The sequence below is a fragment of the Lontra canadensis genome, unplaced genomic scaffold (genome assembly GCF_010015895.1).
Source record: "Lontra canadensis isolate GAN:19392208 unplaced genomic scaffold, GSC_riverotter_1.0 scaffold53, whole genome shotgun sequence".
Taxonomy (NCBI): domain Eukaryota; kingdom Metazoa; phylum Chordata; class Mammalia; order Carnivora; family Mustelidae; genus Lontra; species Lontra canadensis.
Genome location: NW_022631047.1, coordinates 13,438,287 through 13,452,884, shown reverse-complemented (window position 1 = coordinate 13,452,884; position 14,598 = coordinate 13,438,287). Strand labels below are relative to the sequence as shown.

The window sequence follows — 14,598 nt, the reverse complement described above, 5'->3', positions numbered from 1 at the left end:
TCAGGGAGAGGCTCCAGGCATGGTTTCAGCCCTAAGACCTTTGCTGGGCCCGGCCTGGAAAGTCAGGGCCACAGCAGAGCTGGGACGGGGGTTGGTGTGCCTGTCAACAGAGAGGAGGGCACTTTCCACCAGAAGCACTGTGTGGGCAGGTAATAGGGGTCCAGCAGTTGTGATGGTGCCCCTTCTCAGCGCTCCCTGGCACTCACGGTCCCTACCGAGTGAATACACTTAGCCATCTCAGAGCTCCTGTTCCTTCCTAAGGCAGCCTCCCTGCCACCCAGCGTAACTACCGCTCGCTTTCGGCCTGGCCCCTCTTTCAAGGTTCATCCACTCCCCCCACTGAGTCCCCCCAACCCTGACTCCTGCTGTCTAGGCCTGCATTTTTTTAAGGGCAATCCCTGCCTTGGTCAAGGGCACCAGAGGTGACTGAATCTGTGGGCTCCATCTGTCAGCCACTCTGCTCTGAAGGCTGTGACTGTAGCCACCTGTTACAGGAAAGGCATGGGGGGGTGGTGGTGGCAGGGAGAGACAAGTACAGGAGATCAGCTGGGCAGCCACCCGGGGAGGAGGCGGCAAATTGGTCACAAGTTATGGAAACGGGGCTGACAAAGACAGAGCCAGAAATAAACTCACTGGGTGACATCATGTGACGTCTGGGTGACCGCACACACACATTAGAAACTAGGTCATCTGGAACCTCTGAGAGTGGGGGAGGACGCTGCGTCTCCTAGCTGGCTCGGGGCACTCCCTCTGGGGCACGGGGTAGGCGTCAGGGAGACGCAGATTCACTTTAGCCCTAGCCAATAGTCCCTTCCATGTCTTGGCAGGCTTTGCTAATGGGCTCCAAGTGGGAGGGGATCTTAATGAAGGACAGCAATGAACTCTTGGCACAGTACTGGAGAGTCCGGCCTGACTTGGGACAGATACTTCCTGAAAGGACTGGGATGGGGCAGGCCACGGTAGTGCCCAAGGGCTTTGAGGCCAGGCTGCCTCGGCTCCGCGGGGCCTCACAAAAGCAGACACTCTGATTCTGGTGGGCCCAGGTCAGCAGGCAGTGAGCCCTGCTCGGCTCTCCTGTGCAACTGTGATGGTGTGAGGGCTCTTTCAGCCGTGCCTCCTGGAGGCAGGTCTGTTGCCTTCCTGGAGGAGGCACGGGGAGCAGGATTTAAAGGCTGCTGGGCTGGTTGGGGATGGCAGCAGGAGGAATGCCAGTGCCTTTACAGCATCTGCTTCTGTCGCCTGCTTCTGTCTCCAAACCTCTCAGGGGGGCTGCGGCAGGCATTCCAGAAGGAACCCTGACTTAGGTCTGAATTCTACCTCTGCCTGCTGTATCCGTCCCTTGGGCAATCACCACCACTTTTCCGTGTGTCTGCTTCCAGGCTGGAAGAGCCTGGCTCAGATGAGTATGTTTAAGTCTTCACTTCACCTCTGCACTTTGTCTTGGCTGGGCACCATCTGGGACTAGAGAACTAAGAAACTCTTTTAAAAGGTGTGTATTGTGGCTATATGGCCTCACAATTCCACAGCTCTGCTGATGGGCTCCCTTTCCCTCTTAACTTCAGAACTTTCCTGAAGTCTGAGAAGCCCCGGACAGGCAGGGCCCAGCTCCTGAGAATGTGGGAGAAGGCCCTAGGAGGAGGGGGAGGATGTGACCCGGACAGCCAACATCCCTGGGGGTTAGGGGATCAGCTTGGGGGCTGCTGAAGAGGAAGCCTCCCACCCCTTGCTTTCCCAACCTGGCCTGAGGCCTGGGACCCGACAGACTCAGGGTCGGGAAGCCAGTTAGGCCCTCGGCTCCTGCCTTCTTCAGTCTGGGGCCCAAGGGGCCAGAATGGTAGCAGGAGGAAGGGGTCCCTTGCTGTGTCGGGCCCCAGGAGAGTGAGGTGGTGTGTCCAGATTAGGGGGAAGGGGTGCTCAGACCAAGGGAAGCATGGTGGGCGAGGCCATCCCAGGCGCCTGGGATTGGGAATCTCTTTCCAAAATGATGGTGAGCAGTGGCCAGGAGTGCATTGTGCCGTAGTGTGGGGAGCAGCGAACAAGGGTGTGTTGGGGTTGCTGGGGGCAGCTAAGGGCCCCCCCACCCCCACCGGCCAGCCCTTCCAGGACAGCAGTGCAGTGGGGACCAGAGTCTACACTAGGCTCCTGGAGCCGCTGGAGTAGCGGCGCCGGTGCAGCAGGGAACCGGGCGGGCAGTACTGGTGGGGGTGGTTGTATGGGGGTGGGGGCGGGGGCAGCGGAGGCTGGTGGGTGACCTTGACGGGGGAGCCTGGGCCACCCAGGGGTGTGGAGCCACAGGAGTCGGAGGAGGACGAGGCGTAGCAGGAGAGGGCCTGGCTCAGCAGGGGCTCCATGCGGGCCAAGCAGGGCTTGTCCAGGACAATGACCTTGACAATCTGCTGGCACTGCACCAGGGTCCCAGGGGGTGTGGGTGGCAGCGGCGGCAGCAGCGGGGGCTGCTCCCTCAAGGGGCTAGGCTGCGGGTCTGGCGGCGGCGCTGGCGCTCCCCTCTCGGCCCCCAGCCTGGGGTTGTGCTGAGACGTTTGAAGCCTGTTGTGAATTGACACCTAGTTTAGAAACAGCCAGAGAAGCATGAAATGTTATAAGACTAATTCCCAGCTGCTAGGACTGGCTACCCTGAGCCTCCCTCCCCAGCCCTTTCTCGTCTCCTGGGCCCCTCGGCTGCTTCCAGCCCTCACCTCTAGCCGCGCTGGCTGCCTCCCTACCGGCCTGGAGGAACTCTGGCTGCGATACAGAAGGGCCGCCCCCCCTTGTGGTCCAGAGAGCTCGGCTCTCAGGCCTGTCTCCTCACCTGGGGCTCTGCAGGCTTCTGCAGTCACATCTCACGGGTAAACCTCTCTCCACTTCCCTCTCTACTAACCTCGGAGCTTAGAAAACAGGGCAATGGTCTTTGCCCTCTCCCTGCCTCCCAGGGCTGTGGCAAGGACAAACAGAGACCAGACACAGGGACAGTCCATCATCTTTGAGCCTCTCAAGCCCCCTCCTCCCTTTGTTAAAGGGGAAGCTTCACCAGCCCTGTCGAATCACAAAGGTGCCCAAACCCAGAACACTGGGGGCCTCTGAAGGGACGATCTGGACCTACCCTGTTCTCCTAGATTTCCCCAAGGCCAAAACCATGAATCTAAAAGCAACCCAGATAGCCAAGGCCAGAGCTCAGTCCCCAGCTGCCTTTCTGGGCCAGCCTGCATCCTGGTTAAATTTGTCCCACTGCAGGAGAGGGTCCCCAGAAAGGACTCGAATCGTTATGCCCTCCCTCGACCCATGGAGGTCACTCTGAACCAACCTGGCCTCCTCTCGCTAGCAGGGGGAGGTTGAGGAAATGGGAGAAAAGGAGCTCAAGCCTTCTGGGGGGTGGGATGTCTTTAGTTCCTCACCTTCCAGCTCCCCAGCCTGTAGGTATGACATTGCCACCATCCCCTTCTGACCCCTGGCCCTCTGAGGTGGCTGACACCTTTCACTCTGAGACATTCTACTGTTCTTGGGCCACCACCACCCAGGATGGGCTCTCAGAGCACAGAGGGGGACATCAAGGCTGGAGTGGAGGAGCCCTGATTGCCAGGTCTAGACCAAGATGCCCATCTCAGAGCTGTACACCAGGGGTTCCTAACCGAATTTATTGGCACAGGATACAATTTCTGGGACCCCCCCCCTTCTGGGCCCGTGCACTCCCCATGGGCTGCTTCCCTCTCCACAGTCCCCCAACCCCCCTCCCCCCGTCCCTCGGTGCTCTGCTGAGACACAGGGTAGGCAGAGGGCATAGCTGGGACCCACCTTCTTCTTGGGGAGCCCTCTGCCGTCCCCACTCTGGCAGAAGGCTTCTGCCCTCCACTGCTGGAGGGGACCAGCTTCTTTCTCCACCTGCCTGTATTCTGAGTTACTCCCCAGGAGAAAAGTGGCCTAGAGAGTGGGGGCAGGCCTTCTGCTCTCCTGCTCCCCCAGATTTTACAGCTGGTGTCTTGCTGCCCTAGTCCAGACCCACTGGACTTCCTTTTCCTCCTCCTGGCCCGCACCCCTCCCCCACGCAGCCCACAGCTCTTGGCTCATCTCCGCCCCCTCATCACCTCTTACTTTCCGTCCCCCACCCCACTGCCTGCCCCTCCCGCCTCTCCACCCCAGCGTGGATTCCTTATCTTTAATGGTCAGTAAGTGAGAAGCAGGAAGTGACAGCAAAACATTTCATTCTGACCCCCTTCTTACCTCCCTGCTAATGGAAGAACGGGGGGGGGGGGGGGAGAAAGAGAAAGAGAGAGAGAGAGAGAGAGAGGGAGGATGGATCATGAGTAGCAGGTCAGAACAGCTCAGAGAAGATGGAGAAGCACCTGCCAGAGGGGCTCGGCCAGGCAGTGCCGGAGAGAGGGCAGAGGACGAGAGAGCTTGGGGTCCAGCTGAGAGGCTGGGGGCAGCGAGGCTGCCCTCTGTGCAGGGGAGCAGAGGCTGGCAGGGCCCTGGGGCTAGCTGGGGATGGCAGCCTTGCAGATAGCCACGTGGCCCTCTGGCAGGGTGGGAGGGGAGGACCGGCCATCAGACGGCTCGTGCTCCCTAGGCAGGCCAGGCTAAGGCAGGGCAGAGCTGGGAGAACAAACCGGAGGGCTGGGAGCCTTGTGTGTTTATCTGCAAGGCTAGAGAATGGGCAGCTGCAGGAAGATGGGGAGAAGAGGGGGCACGGGATGGGATACCCACCCTGGGGGCTTGTCAGCTGCTGGGGCAGGAAGCTCCTCCGTGTAAAGGTGCCTCCTCCAGACACAGGTGTGTGGGGGGTGGGGGCCGTGGGAAAAGAGGGAAGAAGCTGGGCTCCCCTGGGGCATCATGGTGGGCAGGCTTCTCCCTCCCTCTAAGTGGGGGCTCCTCCAGCTTGGGGTAGGGCTGGGAAAGGAGGTGTCTGTGTGTGAGAAGCTACATCCCTAGAGGCCTGGCAAAGGAGTGAGGGGTTCACTGGGGTGGGAGGGGAGCAATGGGGGAGGACTGGGGCCCAGTGGAGCTTATAGGGGGCACTAAATAGGGCCCCCACTTGGGGGCTTGGCAAGGACTAGCTGCGGCGGCTACCTCCCCAGCCTCTCCCTATGTGGCTTGGGAGGGCATCCCCCTCCCACGTGGGGAGTCTTCGGATACCTCTGCTGTCCCCCCAGGGAAATCCCCAAGGTGATCCAACCCTGCTCTCCCTCACTGGCTCCCACACGCACCCCTACGCCGTGGCCCGCTTTCCAAATGGACGGGTGGGTCCAGGGAGGAGCTCCCCACTCTCAGCTGCCCCCTGTCTCTATGTTCTCCAACTGTCCCAAGAGGCAGCTGGGCAGGCAGGGTCCGCACCGGAAGCGGTCCCTAGGGCTGGACATGAGGGGTGAGTCTCCGGAGGGGCCCAAGCTCCCTCCTGTGGGGGACAGACACCCCATGGGGAAGGGACCCGTGGCTTCCCTGCTAGAGCATGTATTAGGGGCTCAGTGAGCAGTCTGCTGGGGAGGTGGTTTGAGGGGGCTGTGAGCAGAGTCACTACGGAAGCGTCATGGGCATCGTCTGCAGGTGTCAGTCTGGGAGCTCGGCCTCGGAGAGCACGCGGCCAGGGAATGGGCAGAAAGGGCTGTGGCTTAATTAGGCGCTGGAACAGTGGCATTACCCATGCTAGCAGTAACTTTTAATTGTATCTCTTGAAATTGGTAAAATGGTGAGTCGGGCTGGGGAGGCATTGATTAATACCTGAGAAGAGAAACAACAGAGACAGTGAGAAGAAGGACAAGCAGGGGCTCGGAATCACTCACCTGGGCGACCAGGCGTCCACTTACCTCCACCGTGCTCTCCACTGGCTTCTCCCCCAGCGCCGCTTCCCTTTTGGCTTTGAATGCAAAGAGCACAGGGCTCACTCTCTACCCAGCCCAATACAAATAAATTCCTGCCTTTCCCAGCCACCGCTCCCCCGCCCCCCACGCCCCCTGATACCAAGCATCCTTGCAGTTAGCCGGTGTGGACAGAAGACTCCGGGTATCGTGCTACTCCTGACTGGGACGCAGCCCCAGGGCGGTGGACCTGAAGGCAGAGCCCAGTTCTGCCCCTTGGTTGCTGTGTGACCTTGGGCATGCAGACTACAGGATCTCTGATGGTTTTTATGTGGGCATTGTTGAGTCTTTCACCCATGGTCAAAGCCTCCCCAATAGGGACAGTGAAAGTCAGTTTCACGGTGCCACTGGCTCTCAGAAACGCAGGGAGTCTCCGCTATTAACCTGTCCCTGACCAGTGCAGGCCCCTTGAGGGAGAGGCAGTGTTCCTTTTGTGTTCCTATCCCCGCTACTTAGCTCCGTGGTGCGGATTCAGTAAACTGAGGCCCGTACAGGGCCTGGCATGGGAAGTGTGGCTGTTTGAGCTCTACAGGGCATTCTGACTGGCGTGGCACAGCACCAGGAACCCTGCAGACCTCCAGGGACAGTGTGGTGGCTTTCTCTGGCTCAGTCACTCCCGGCTGTCTCCCTGGCCCTCGTCAGGCCTCCCACAGCCCCTTCGGGGAGCCCCTCTGACTGCTGTGTGCCCATGTATGTGTATGTGTGTGTCTGTGCGTGTGCGCAAGTACCCTTGCTGTGTCCATCTCTCTGCTTTCTGTAGCGCAAGAGGGAGCTATGCCATTGTTTGGGACCAAGGAGAACCCCAAGCAGGAGGTGACTGATGGACCAGGCCCTGGAGACAGGCATCCTGGACTGACCAGGGGGTGCAGCTTCCAAAAGAGGCAGGCTGGGCTGCAGAGTGGGGTGGGATGTCAAGTAATTAATCACAGCTGAGGCATGGCTCCGGAGTTTACACAGCTGTGCAAACAAGCAGTGACCCGAGTACTGTGACCTGATAGAAATGGAGGGGCTGGCTGGAAACTCAGGCCGGGTGGAGAATTATGAATGCGCGATGTCAGGCCAAACCCACACGCGGAAGATGACGTCACAGTGAGAATCCCCATGCAGCTAAAGGAGCCTCAGGTCTTGCTTGGGAAAGGAATCGCATCTCCAGAGTGACCGAGGCCTGTGATGCCGTCTGTCCCAGCATCGTGGTGTCATGGCTGTCACCGAGGGCTGGGGCCCAGCATGAAACCCACCAGAGTGTCTCGGCTCAAGCCGTGGTCTTGCTGGAACCCTGGTCTTCTAGTGCTTAGCAGGGGGCACACGGCAGGCACTTGATAAGTGTTTGTTAAATGTAAGAATAAATGGCTGAATTAATTAACCAGTGAACAGTTCTGGATGGTTTACTGGAGGTCTGTTGGGATGGGAGTTCATTCTTACGCCATCTCGGCCTCTGATTTTTATTTGGGACCGCAGAGTGGGGGTGGCAGTGATACTTCTCTCTGTGGTGGGTGGCGGTAAGGTGAAGGCCAAGAGGTAGAAAGTAGGAAGATGTCAGTGGCAGAAAGGAAGCAGGTCTAGAGAACATGGCCAGAACTGATAACAAAATCTGAAACCGGCTTGAGTTGTCTGGAGTGAATAAGTCAATCTGAAGAAACCATTGGGGAAAATGGGTTTAAAGGTTTATGTTGGGTTGGGCTGACTCTTCTGGCCTGGAGCACTTGTGGCTCATTAGGTAAAAGACTTGACTGGCAGACCAAGATTTCCAGACCCTTCTGCCATCCTCCTTACTGGGCTCCCATCATAGGCAGTAATTTTTCTCAAGCTGTTTCTCTTTATTACACCTCCCACCCCCCAGTGAACCCCAGCAGTCCCCGGGGAGTCTGGATGCAGGGTGGGTGCGTGCATGGGAGGCTCCCCCACTGGGGCCAGGCATCTGGGCTCTTGGCCCGACTTCTCTAGGGAGGATAGTGACATTTCACAGGGACCCAGGGCCTCAGGGCAGCATGTAAATGGACACATTCCTCCCTCGTTGTCCTCCTCACTCCCACTACTAAGGCCCGTGAGATTAGCCTGGAGCTCTGAGCAGAAAGAAATGACCATGGGAATGAGCACTTCCCTCATCCCAATTCCCCAGGAACCCAAGGCTGGGGGTGGAGAGTGGCCTCCCTGTGGGCCCAGGGCCATCACAGGCCTGGGATTTGGGACTCCAGAGTGGAACCAGGGCTCACCTGTAGGCGATCCTTGCTTTGACTGCGGGTCCACCTGCGCCCCGCTGGACTTGAAGGAGAGCGTCTTTGCTCCCTGCTGCTTCTCCAGCTCCCCTAGAGGATGGAGAGGAACCCAACCTCAACCACAGTGAGATGGGAGAGGAGTGAGGAGAGAGCAGGGAGGAGGGCTGCTCCCTGACCCAGGCTCTAACATGTGGCCCGAGTCTGGCACCCTCTTCACAGCAAGTTAGAGACCCACTAGAACCTCAGTTTCTTCCTCTGTCTGTGGGGATGCTAACGGCTGCTTGATTGTCATAGAGGCAGCAGAAGAGGCGGAGAGGGCAGCGGGCAGTCTGGGTTTGAATCCTGGTTCTGGGACTTCTTAGCTGTGTGGCTATGGGCAATTTACTTAACCTTTCCATGCCTCATTCAAGGGGACAGCCGTGCTCACTTCCAAGTGTGGTTAAGCGGATTACAAGAGGAAATGCACCAAAGCCCTTTAGGAGATGGCCCAGCTCATGGCAAGTGCTCAGTGGATCTTAGCTTTTATGACAACGCAGACGAATCACCTGGCACAGAGGACCTCAGTGACGGCTGGGGCCAGCCTGCGTCCTTTGCACCGGATGGGAAAGAGCCCGCCCAGCTGGCTGAGCTGCCCCAGAGAGGAGATTCCCCACCTGAGAATGTCGGTGCTCCTCAACCCCCAGGACACCCGCCTTGCCCTCAACCTTGATTCCTCTCACTACACTGTAAGCCTGGTCCAGACATGATTCAATCACTGCTTCAGGGTCTCTCTTCTAGGAGATATAACTCAGGTTCCTTTTATTAAATCTGCTCTCCTGGGTCCCATTTTCTGTGTCCCTAGTTGTCTATAATCCAGGGCCCTGGACTGCAAACCTCCAAGCCAGCACAGGTTGTCCTGACTGCCTGAATCACACCATCAGTCCATACTTCATACTTCTGCTGAGCGGAGGGTTGTCTCTCCCCAGAGAGGGGCTGTCTTGGCTTTGGAGAAATTAGCATCGTAATTATAAGCAGGGATTCCAAGGAACTTGGTGCAAATCTTGTTTTGTCACTGACTGTATGAACTTGGACAACTTCCTTCAGCTTGGTCCCTTATTTGTAAAATGAGGACAAGCCTCCCTGCCTCACGGGCAGTGGTGGCAAGGATCAGATAACAGAAGAGGGCTGGCACGCAGCCCAGCGCCGGGCATGGAATAAACGGTGGCTCTGCTGTTTCCATTTTCCTTTGTCTATTTCCTTCCCTCCCTGCCTCCCTGGCCCATGCTTCATCTTTTCTTAGCTGTTGCTTCCCCTTCTCTGCATCTGAAGAGGAAAAGCCAGACGCGAGTGAGCCTCTCTCCCTGCTCCCCTGCCCTCTGGGCAGCAGGGAAGGACATTGCTCTTGACAGACTGATTCTGGCAATATCTACTCCTTTGTGCTTTGGGAGGGCTGGGTATGCTGCTCCCGGGCAGGTGGGGGCAAAGGGGCCTCTTCCAGCAACCGCACTGTGCCTCCCCGGGGCGGGGCAGAGCCATCTGTAACGTTTTGACAATGACAGAAGTGACCTTTCAGGGTGTGTCCTTGAGAATGTTCAAGATCAGCAGCCAAGGTGGCATGTCGGAGCCTCCGGTCCTGCCGCTGAGCTCAAGAATGCCAGCAGAGCGCAGCAGCAGAATTTACACCCCCTCCACCTCCGAGCCCTACAGTCTGGGCTGGTGGGCTCCTCTTCCAACCTGACTGAGCTGTTTCCTTATGTTATTATAAACGGAACCTCTTTCGTCAACGTTAGAGTAGAAAGTACATGAACCTCAGAAGCAGACCTAAATGCAAGTGCCACGTCTACTTCTAAGATGCCCGATGTTAAACACATCCCTAACTTCCCCGGAGGCTGGTCTGTAAACTGGGGACGAGCACCACCTTGCAGCATCACTGTGAGCGCTGTAGGCAAACTGCCCAGCACGTAGTAGGTGCTCCAAAAACACGGATTAAAAAGCACCGGCCTGTCCCGTTGCTGCCCTGCCCCCAAAGTCCCTCTGCTTTTCCTATTGCCTAATGGGTTTAAGTTAATTTAGAAGCACTTTCCAACAAACTGACCATAGAAGGCAGACCCGAAATCTATCTGCTCTTTTTGTTTCTGAATCCACGGTTGTTTGATTTCCCATGAAAGGCAGTCTGAAGCCAAGGGCGATGTCACAGCAGGAAAAGCTTGCGAGTGGGCCCAGCTTGTGGGCCCTCGCTGCTCCCTTCCTCAACCACCAAGTTACCTGGCAAACCACCTTCCCCTCCAGAGAGGCCCACGGAGTTTCTAAAATGCCTGAATTGGAGCACTCAGGAATCCAGGCATTCCTTAGGGGAATCAAAAGACAGCTCCTAGATGAGGGAGAGTCAGAAAACCAGGCAGGACCCTTCAAAAAGACCATATGGTGAAAAAATAAAGTCGGGGGACGATTCTAGATGAGAAGAGATGAACGAAATGAAGCAGACAGATGTAAGGTATGAGCCAGACTGGATCCCGGGGTCTGTGTCTCCCCTGGGCACACAGACCATCGAGGCTGGCATGGCTGCCTCGCTCGGCCGGCTCAGCCTCGCTGGTCAGACACAGCCGGTCCTCAGCTCCCAGGGGTCCACACGCAGCCCCACAGCCTGGTGGGTGTGCACACGGGTGTGCGCACTCTAGCAACCCCCAACTTCAATTGTGAAGAAACGGGAGCAGATGCAGTGAGCCTGGAGTGGGGCTCAGAAGACGGGAGGGGCCTCGGCTCATCCCACCGCATTCACTCCAGGGCGGGGCCAAGAGTCAGACTCCTGCCACAAGCAGCCTCCATTCCCTGTGGACGGGGAGCCCACCCACCCGCCCCGCCGTGTGCCCCCACCCCTCGTGGCCCTTACACTCTATCCGGATCTGCTCGAGCTCTGTCACCTCAGCGATGGACTCCTTCAGATCTTCCACAAACTTCTGCATCTCGTCCGAGCCCAGGGCACAGAAATGCAGCACTTGCTTCTTCTCAGAGCCCGAAAGTGGGGTCACCAGGGTGATGCCGTGAGAGTAGTCTGGAAAGGAGACCCCAGGCCCACGTGATCGTGAGCAACAGCAGGGGAGGCTAGAGGCAGCCCCGTGGGGAGAATGACCAGGGACTTTGGGACCCTTGTCCCCTCTCTCCTCCCTCCAGCCTCCAGCTTTCCCCTCCAAAACTCCCTCTGCCATGTCTCCGGGTCTGCAGGAGACTTACACTCGTTCTCAAAGAGATGGAACTGCATGCCCAGCAGGCCGACTGATTTGCAGAAGGTGTATGTGGAGGAGCTCTTCTTCTTTGGGCAAAGCTTCAGAATCTGTTCAGAGAGGGACAGAGACAAGCACTGACAGCGCACGTGTGTGTGTGCGCTCGGATGCACACACACACGGGGCACTGGGGAACACACGAGTGCATACAAAGAAATGTGAACACGCTTGCACACTTGCATACTTAGGATACATTCACACACATTCACATGTTTCTCTATACGCACACGCATACACATTGCTATGTATGTGTCCACACACATATACATGCGTGTATACACATGTATATAAATACACACTATCTCAAAATATGGTGTTTTTTTAACTTGCTAAACTCCTCAGTGGCTCTTCCCACCACAGTTAGAAGAAGCCAGCCCACACTCCCTGCCTCTCCCCATCTTTTCCAGGCCTCACTCTGGCTTTATGCTGGGTCCTACTGTCCTCCTTTCCGTGGCCTGAATAGGGCAAGCTCAGTCCCCCTGCAGGCCCTTTGCACATGCTATCTCGGGGCCGCAACCCTCCCTGCAGCTTTTTGCATGGCTGGGTTACTCTCATTACTTACATCTCAACTCAGATGTGGCCTCCTTAGGAATCCCCTCCCTGAGTAGCCCAAGTAACAAACAGAAACAAACTGCACCAAATCCCCCCTCATCATGGCTTGCTTTCATCCCACCTTCTTCCCAATTTGATAATATCTTGTTAATTTCTTAGTTATTTCCTAACTATTTCCTAGGTATCTCCCTCCCCCAAGGAAAATGGAAACTTAGCCAGTTGCTCAATACACAAATGCTTCCTCAGTGCCCTTCCTCCAGCTGGGCCCTGGAGACACTGGAGCCACCAAAAGAGAGAAATAACTACAGCATTCTGAAGGAGGTCCCCAGGGACAGGGCTGAGGCTGAGGAGGGGCCGCAGGCTGCCCCGGCCTGGCCAGGCCACTCACCACCAGCAGGTCGTTGAAGAGGAACACCTCCCTCTGATGCGCGGCCTGTTTCTGCAGCTTGTTCACATCTGTCACCTCGAAGAGACGGCTGCAGCAGACCAGGCGGCGGTGGGGCACAGACAGCACCTGGAGCAAGGGCGTGGCCATTGAAAAGAGCTTCCAGGTTGTTCAAATATGGCTGCCATCGACCCGTTTCCCTCTAAGACTTCTGGAGGGCCCCCCCACGACCCAGGCTGCCAGCTGCAGGGCTGTACCTCCGTCCCCTTGCCCCCTGCACACCAAATCCTAGTGTGCCGGAGGGAGGGGATGGCGGGGAGGCCTTGGATCTGCCATGTGTAACAGTCTACTGCAGCGGCACCCGCAGACCAGGCAGATGCTGAGACCTCGGCAATGGAGGTGCCTGGGGAGCTCAGTCAGTTAGTTCAGCGTCTGCCTTTGGCTGAGGTCATGCTAGAGGGGTCCTGGGATAGAGTCCCACATTGAGCTCCCTGCCCAGTGGGGAGTCTGCTTCTCCCTCTCCCAGTCCCCCTGCTTGTGCTCTCACTCTCTGTCAAACTAATAAATAAAATTAAAAAAAAAAAAAAAAAAGACCTCAGCAATCAAGGCTCTGGGCAAAAAGGGCCATCCCAGAGCAGAGGAGCCCAGTGCAGAGCTCAGATGACATCTCCATGCTGCTTCTGGGTCAGCAATTTAGGAGGAGAAAGTGGAAACAAATACCAGAACCCACTCTACATCCTTTATATTTATGGCATGAACAGCCTCTGCCGATGTGTGAGTAGTAAACTATAGAGCGTCATTACCAGCTTGGACCATATTGCCTGTGACATAGGTCATAACTGAGGGGCAGCCAGTGGTTGGGACACCAGAGTCTAGAAGGCTTTTCAGCTCTTTCCTGTCTTCTGTTCAGTAGGACCATTCAGGAACACTCAGCATCCCGCCCTTCCTTAGTCTCCCCATCAGGCCATCCGGATGCTTCAACCCTAGATCACTGGCCAGTCTTTCCCAACACCTCACCTCAGGCCCTCCTGCTGTGGTGGCTGGTAGCCACGAGGAAATGAGGCTAGAGGAAACGGCGGGGGGTGCGGTGGGTGCCACATAGTGGGAATTCAATCACTATGAAGTGAGCAAATAATGTAAAAGTGTTTCAGAAAGGGAAGGAGGAGAATGGGAGGAGATGTCACACAGGAGACAGAAGCAGGTTCAAGGTGGGGGGCTTGGCAGCCATGGGAGGGGAAGCGACCCCCATGGGGTGAGTGCTGTTCTTTGGGGGGCACTTACTGTCTTCATGCCCACGATGGACTTCTCCACCTTGGTGACATACGTGACGTGGTCCTCATTGGACTTGAGCTCCTTCTGCTGTATCCTTTCGTAGATGCCTACCACCAGCTCCCTGGGGATGTCGGCACCATCATCGACACCTACCAGCAATGGAGAGGGAAAGTAAGGTCAGGGAGGCGGTGGAGGGAGAGAGGGTGGTATTAGAGACCAGGAGCCAGAGAGGGGAAACCCTACCAGACTGAGGCTCTTCAAGGGTGGCCTTGATTTTGCCCAGTCCCTGTTCCAAAGCCTTCAGTGACAAGTCCCTTCACCTACTGAATTAAGGACAGACTCCTGAGCCAGGCACCAGAATACTATAATATAACACACATTGCAGCCTCATATCCTGCTGTTCCATGACCAGAACCTCCATTCCCCGATCCCACCTCTTTCCCCGTCCCCAAATACAGCCTCCATGCTCCTGCTCAGCTCCTTGCTTCTGTAGTTCTCTTATCCTCCGTGCATTTGTCTACCCCCACCCCGCTCCCTGTTCCCACCATGAGAGTCTCTTGACAGCTGATGTTCTAGCTTGTTCTCTCTTGGATCTCCTCCCTCTTGGACCCTCCGCACCCCTCCACACGGAGGCCTGGTGCCCCATGATTAGTTGCTGCATGTATGACACAATTCTTCCCTCACTGGGAGTGTGGGAGGTGGTGGTAGTTAGACATCAGGTGAAGAGAAGCGGAGGAGACCTTACGTCCATCTCCTACTTCACAGTCATTACACTCCGGCAACAAAAAAATACTAGCACGAAATTGACCAGCATGGAAGCAAATTTCTTCAGGAGGTAGAAAGAGAGGCAATAAAAAATTTCTTCTTTCTACCTTTTCTAAAGCTTTTTTTTTTAAATGACTATATGTTTCTCTTACAAGAGAGAAAAGTAGAAAATAAAGCAACTTTGGCAAGTGTGCTCAAAGGAGATTTCCTAATTTAGTGAGAGGATATTATACCTTCTCCAAGCATCTCTTTGTATCAACCTTGTTTCTTCCCCATTTGACCTTGGTTCTTCAAGTCAGGCA

The 14,598-nt window shown here is 56.3% G+C and overlaps 1 protein-coding gene across 8 annotated transcripts in view; it reads right to left on the bottom strand.

The window, feature by feature from the left end:
• Positions 1-1,811: 1,811 nt before the first annotated feature.
• The window catches only part of IQSEC3 (IQ motif and Sec7 domain ArfGEF 3), a 99,370-nt gene continuing 86,583 nt past the window's right edge, over positions 1,812-14,598 (bottom strand). The window contains exons 8-15 of one of the 8 annotated variants that reach the window (XM_032874891.1): positions 13,541-13,680; positions 12,263-12,388; positions 11,273-11,372; positions 10,932-11,093; positions 8,060-8,152; positions 5,796-5,845; positions 5,630-5,709; positions 2,467-2,547 (exon numbers count right to left, since the gene is read on the bottom strand). In XM_032874891.1, the coding sequence (XP_032730782.1) occupies positions 5,635-5,709; positions 5,796-5,845; positions 8,060-8,152; positions 10,932-11,093; positions 11,273-11,372; positions 12,263-12,388; positions 13,541-13,680 (746 nt within the window). In that variant the 3' untranslated portion in view covers positions 2,467-2,547; positions 5,630-5,634. Of the gene's footprint in view, positions 2,565-5,625; positions 5,710-5,795; positions 5,846-8,059; positions 8,153-10,931; positions 11,094-11,272; positions 11,373-12,262; positions 12,389-13,540; positions 13,681-14,598 lie in introns of those variants that run through there. The other 7 variants (XM_032874890.1, XM_032874887.1, XM_032874888.1 and 4 more) reach the window with 7 other exon arrangements.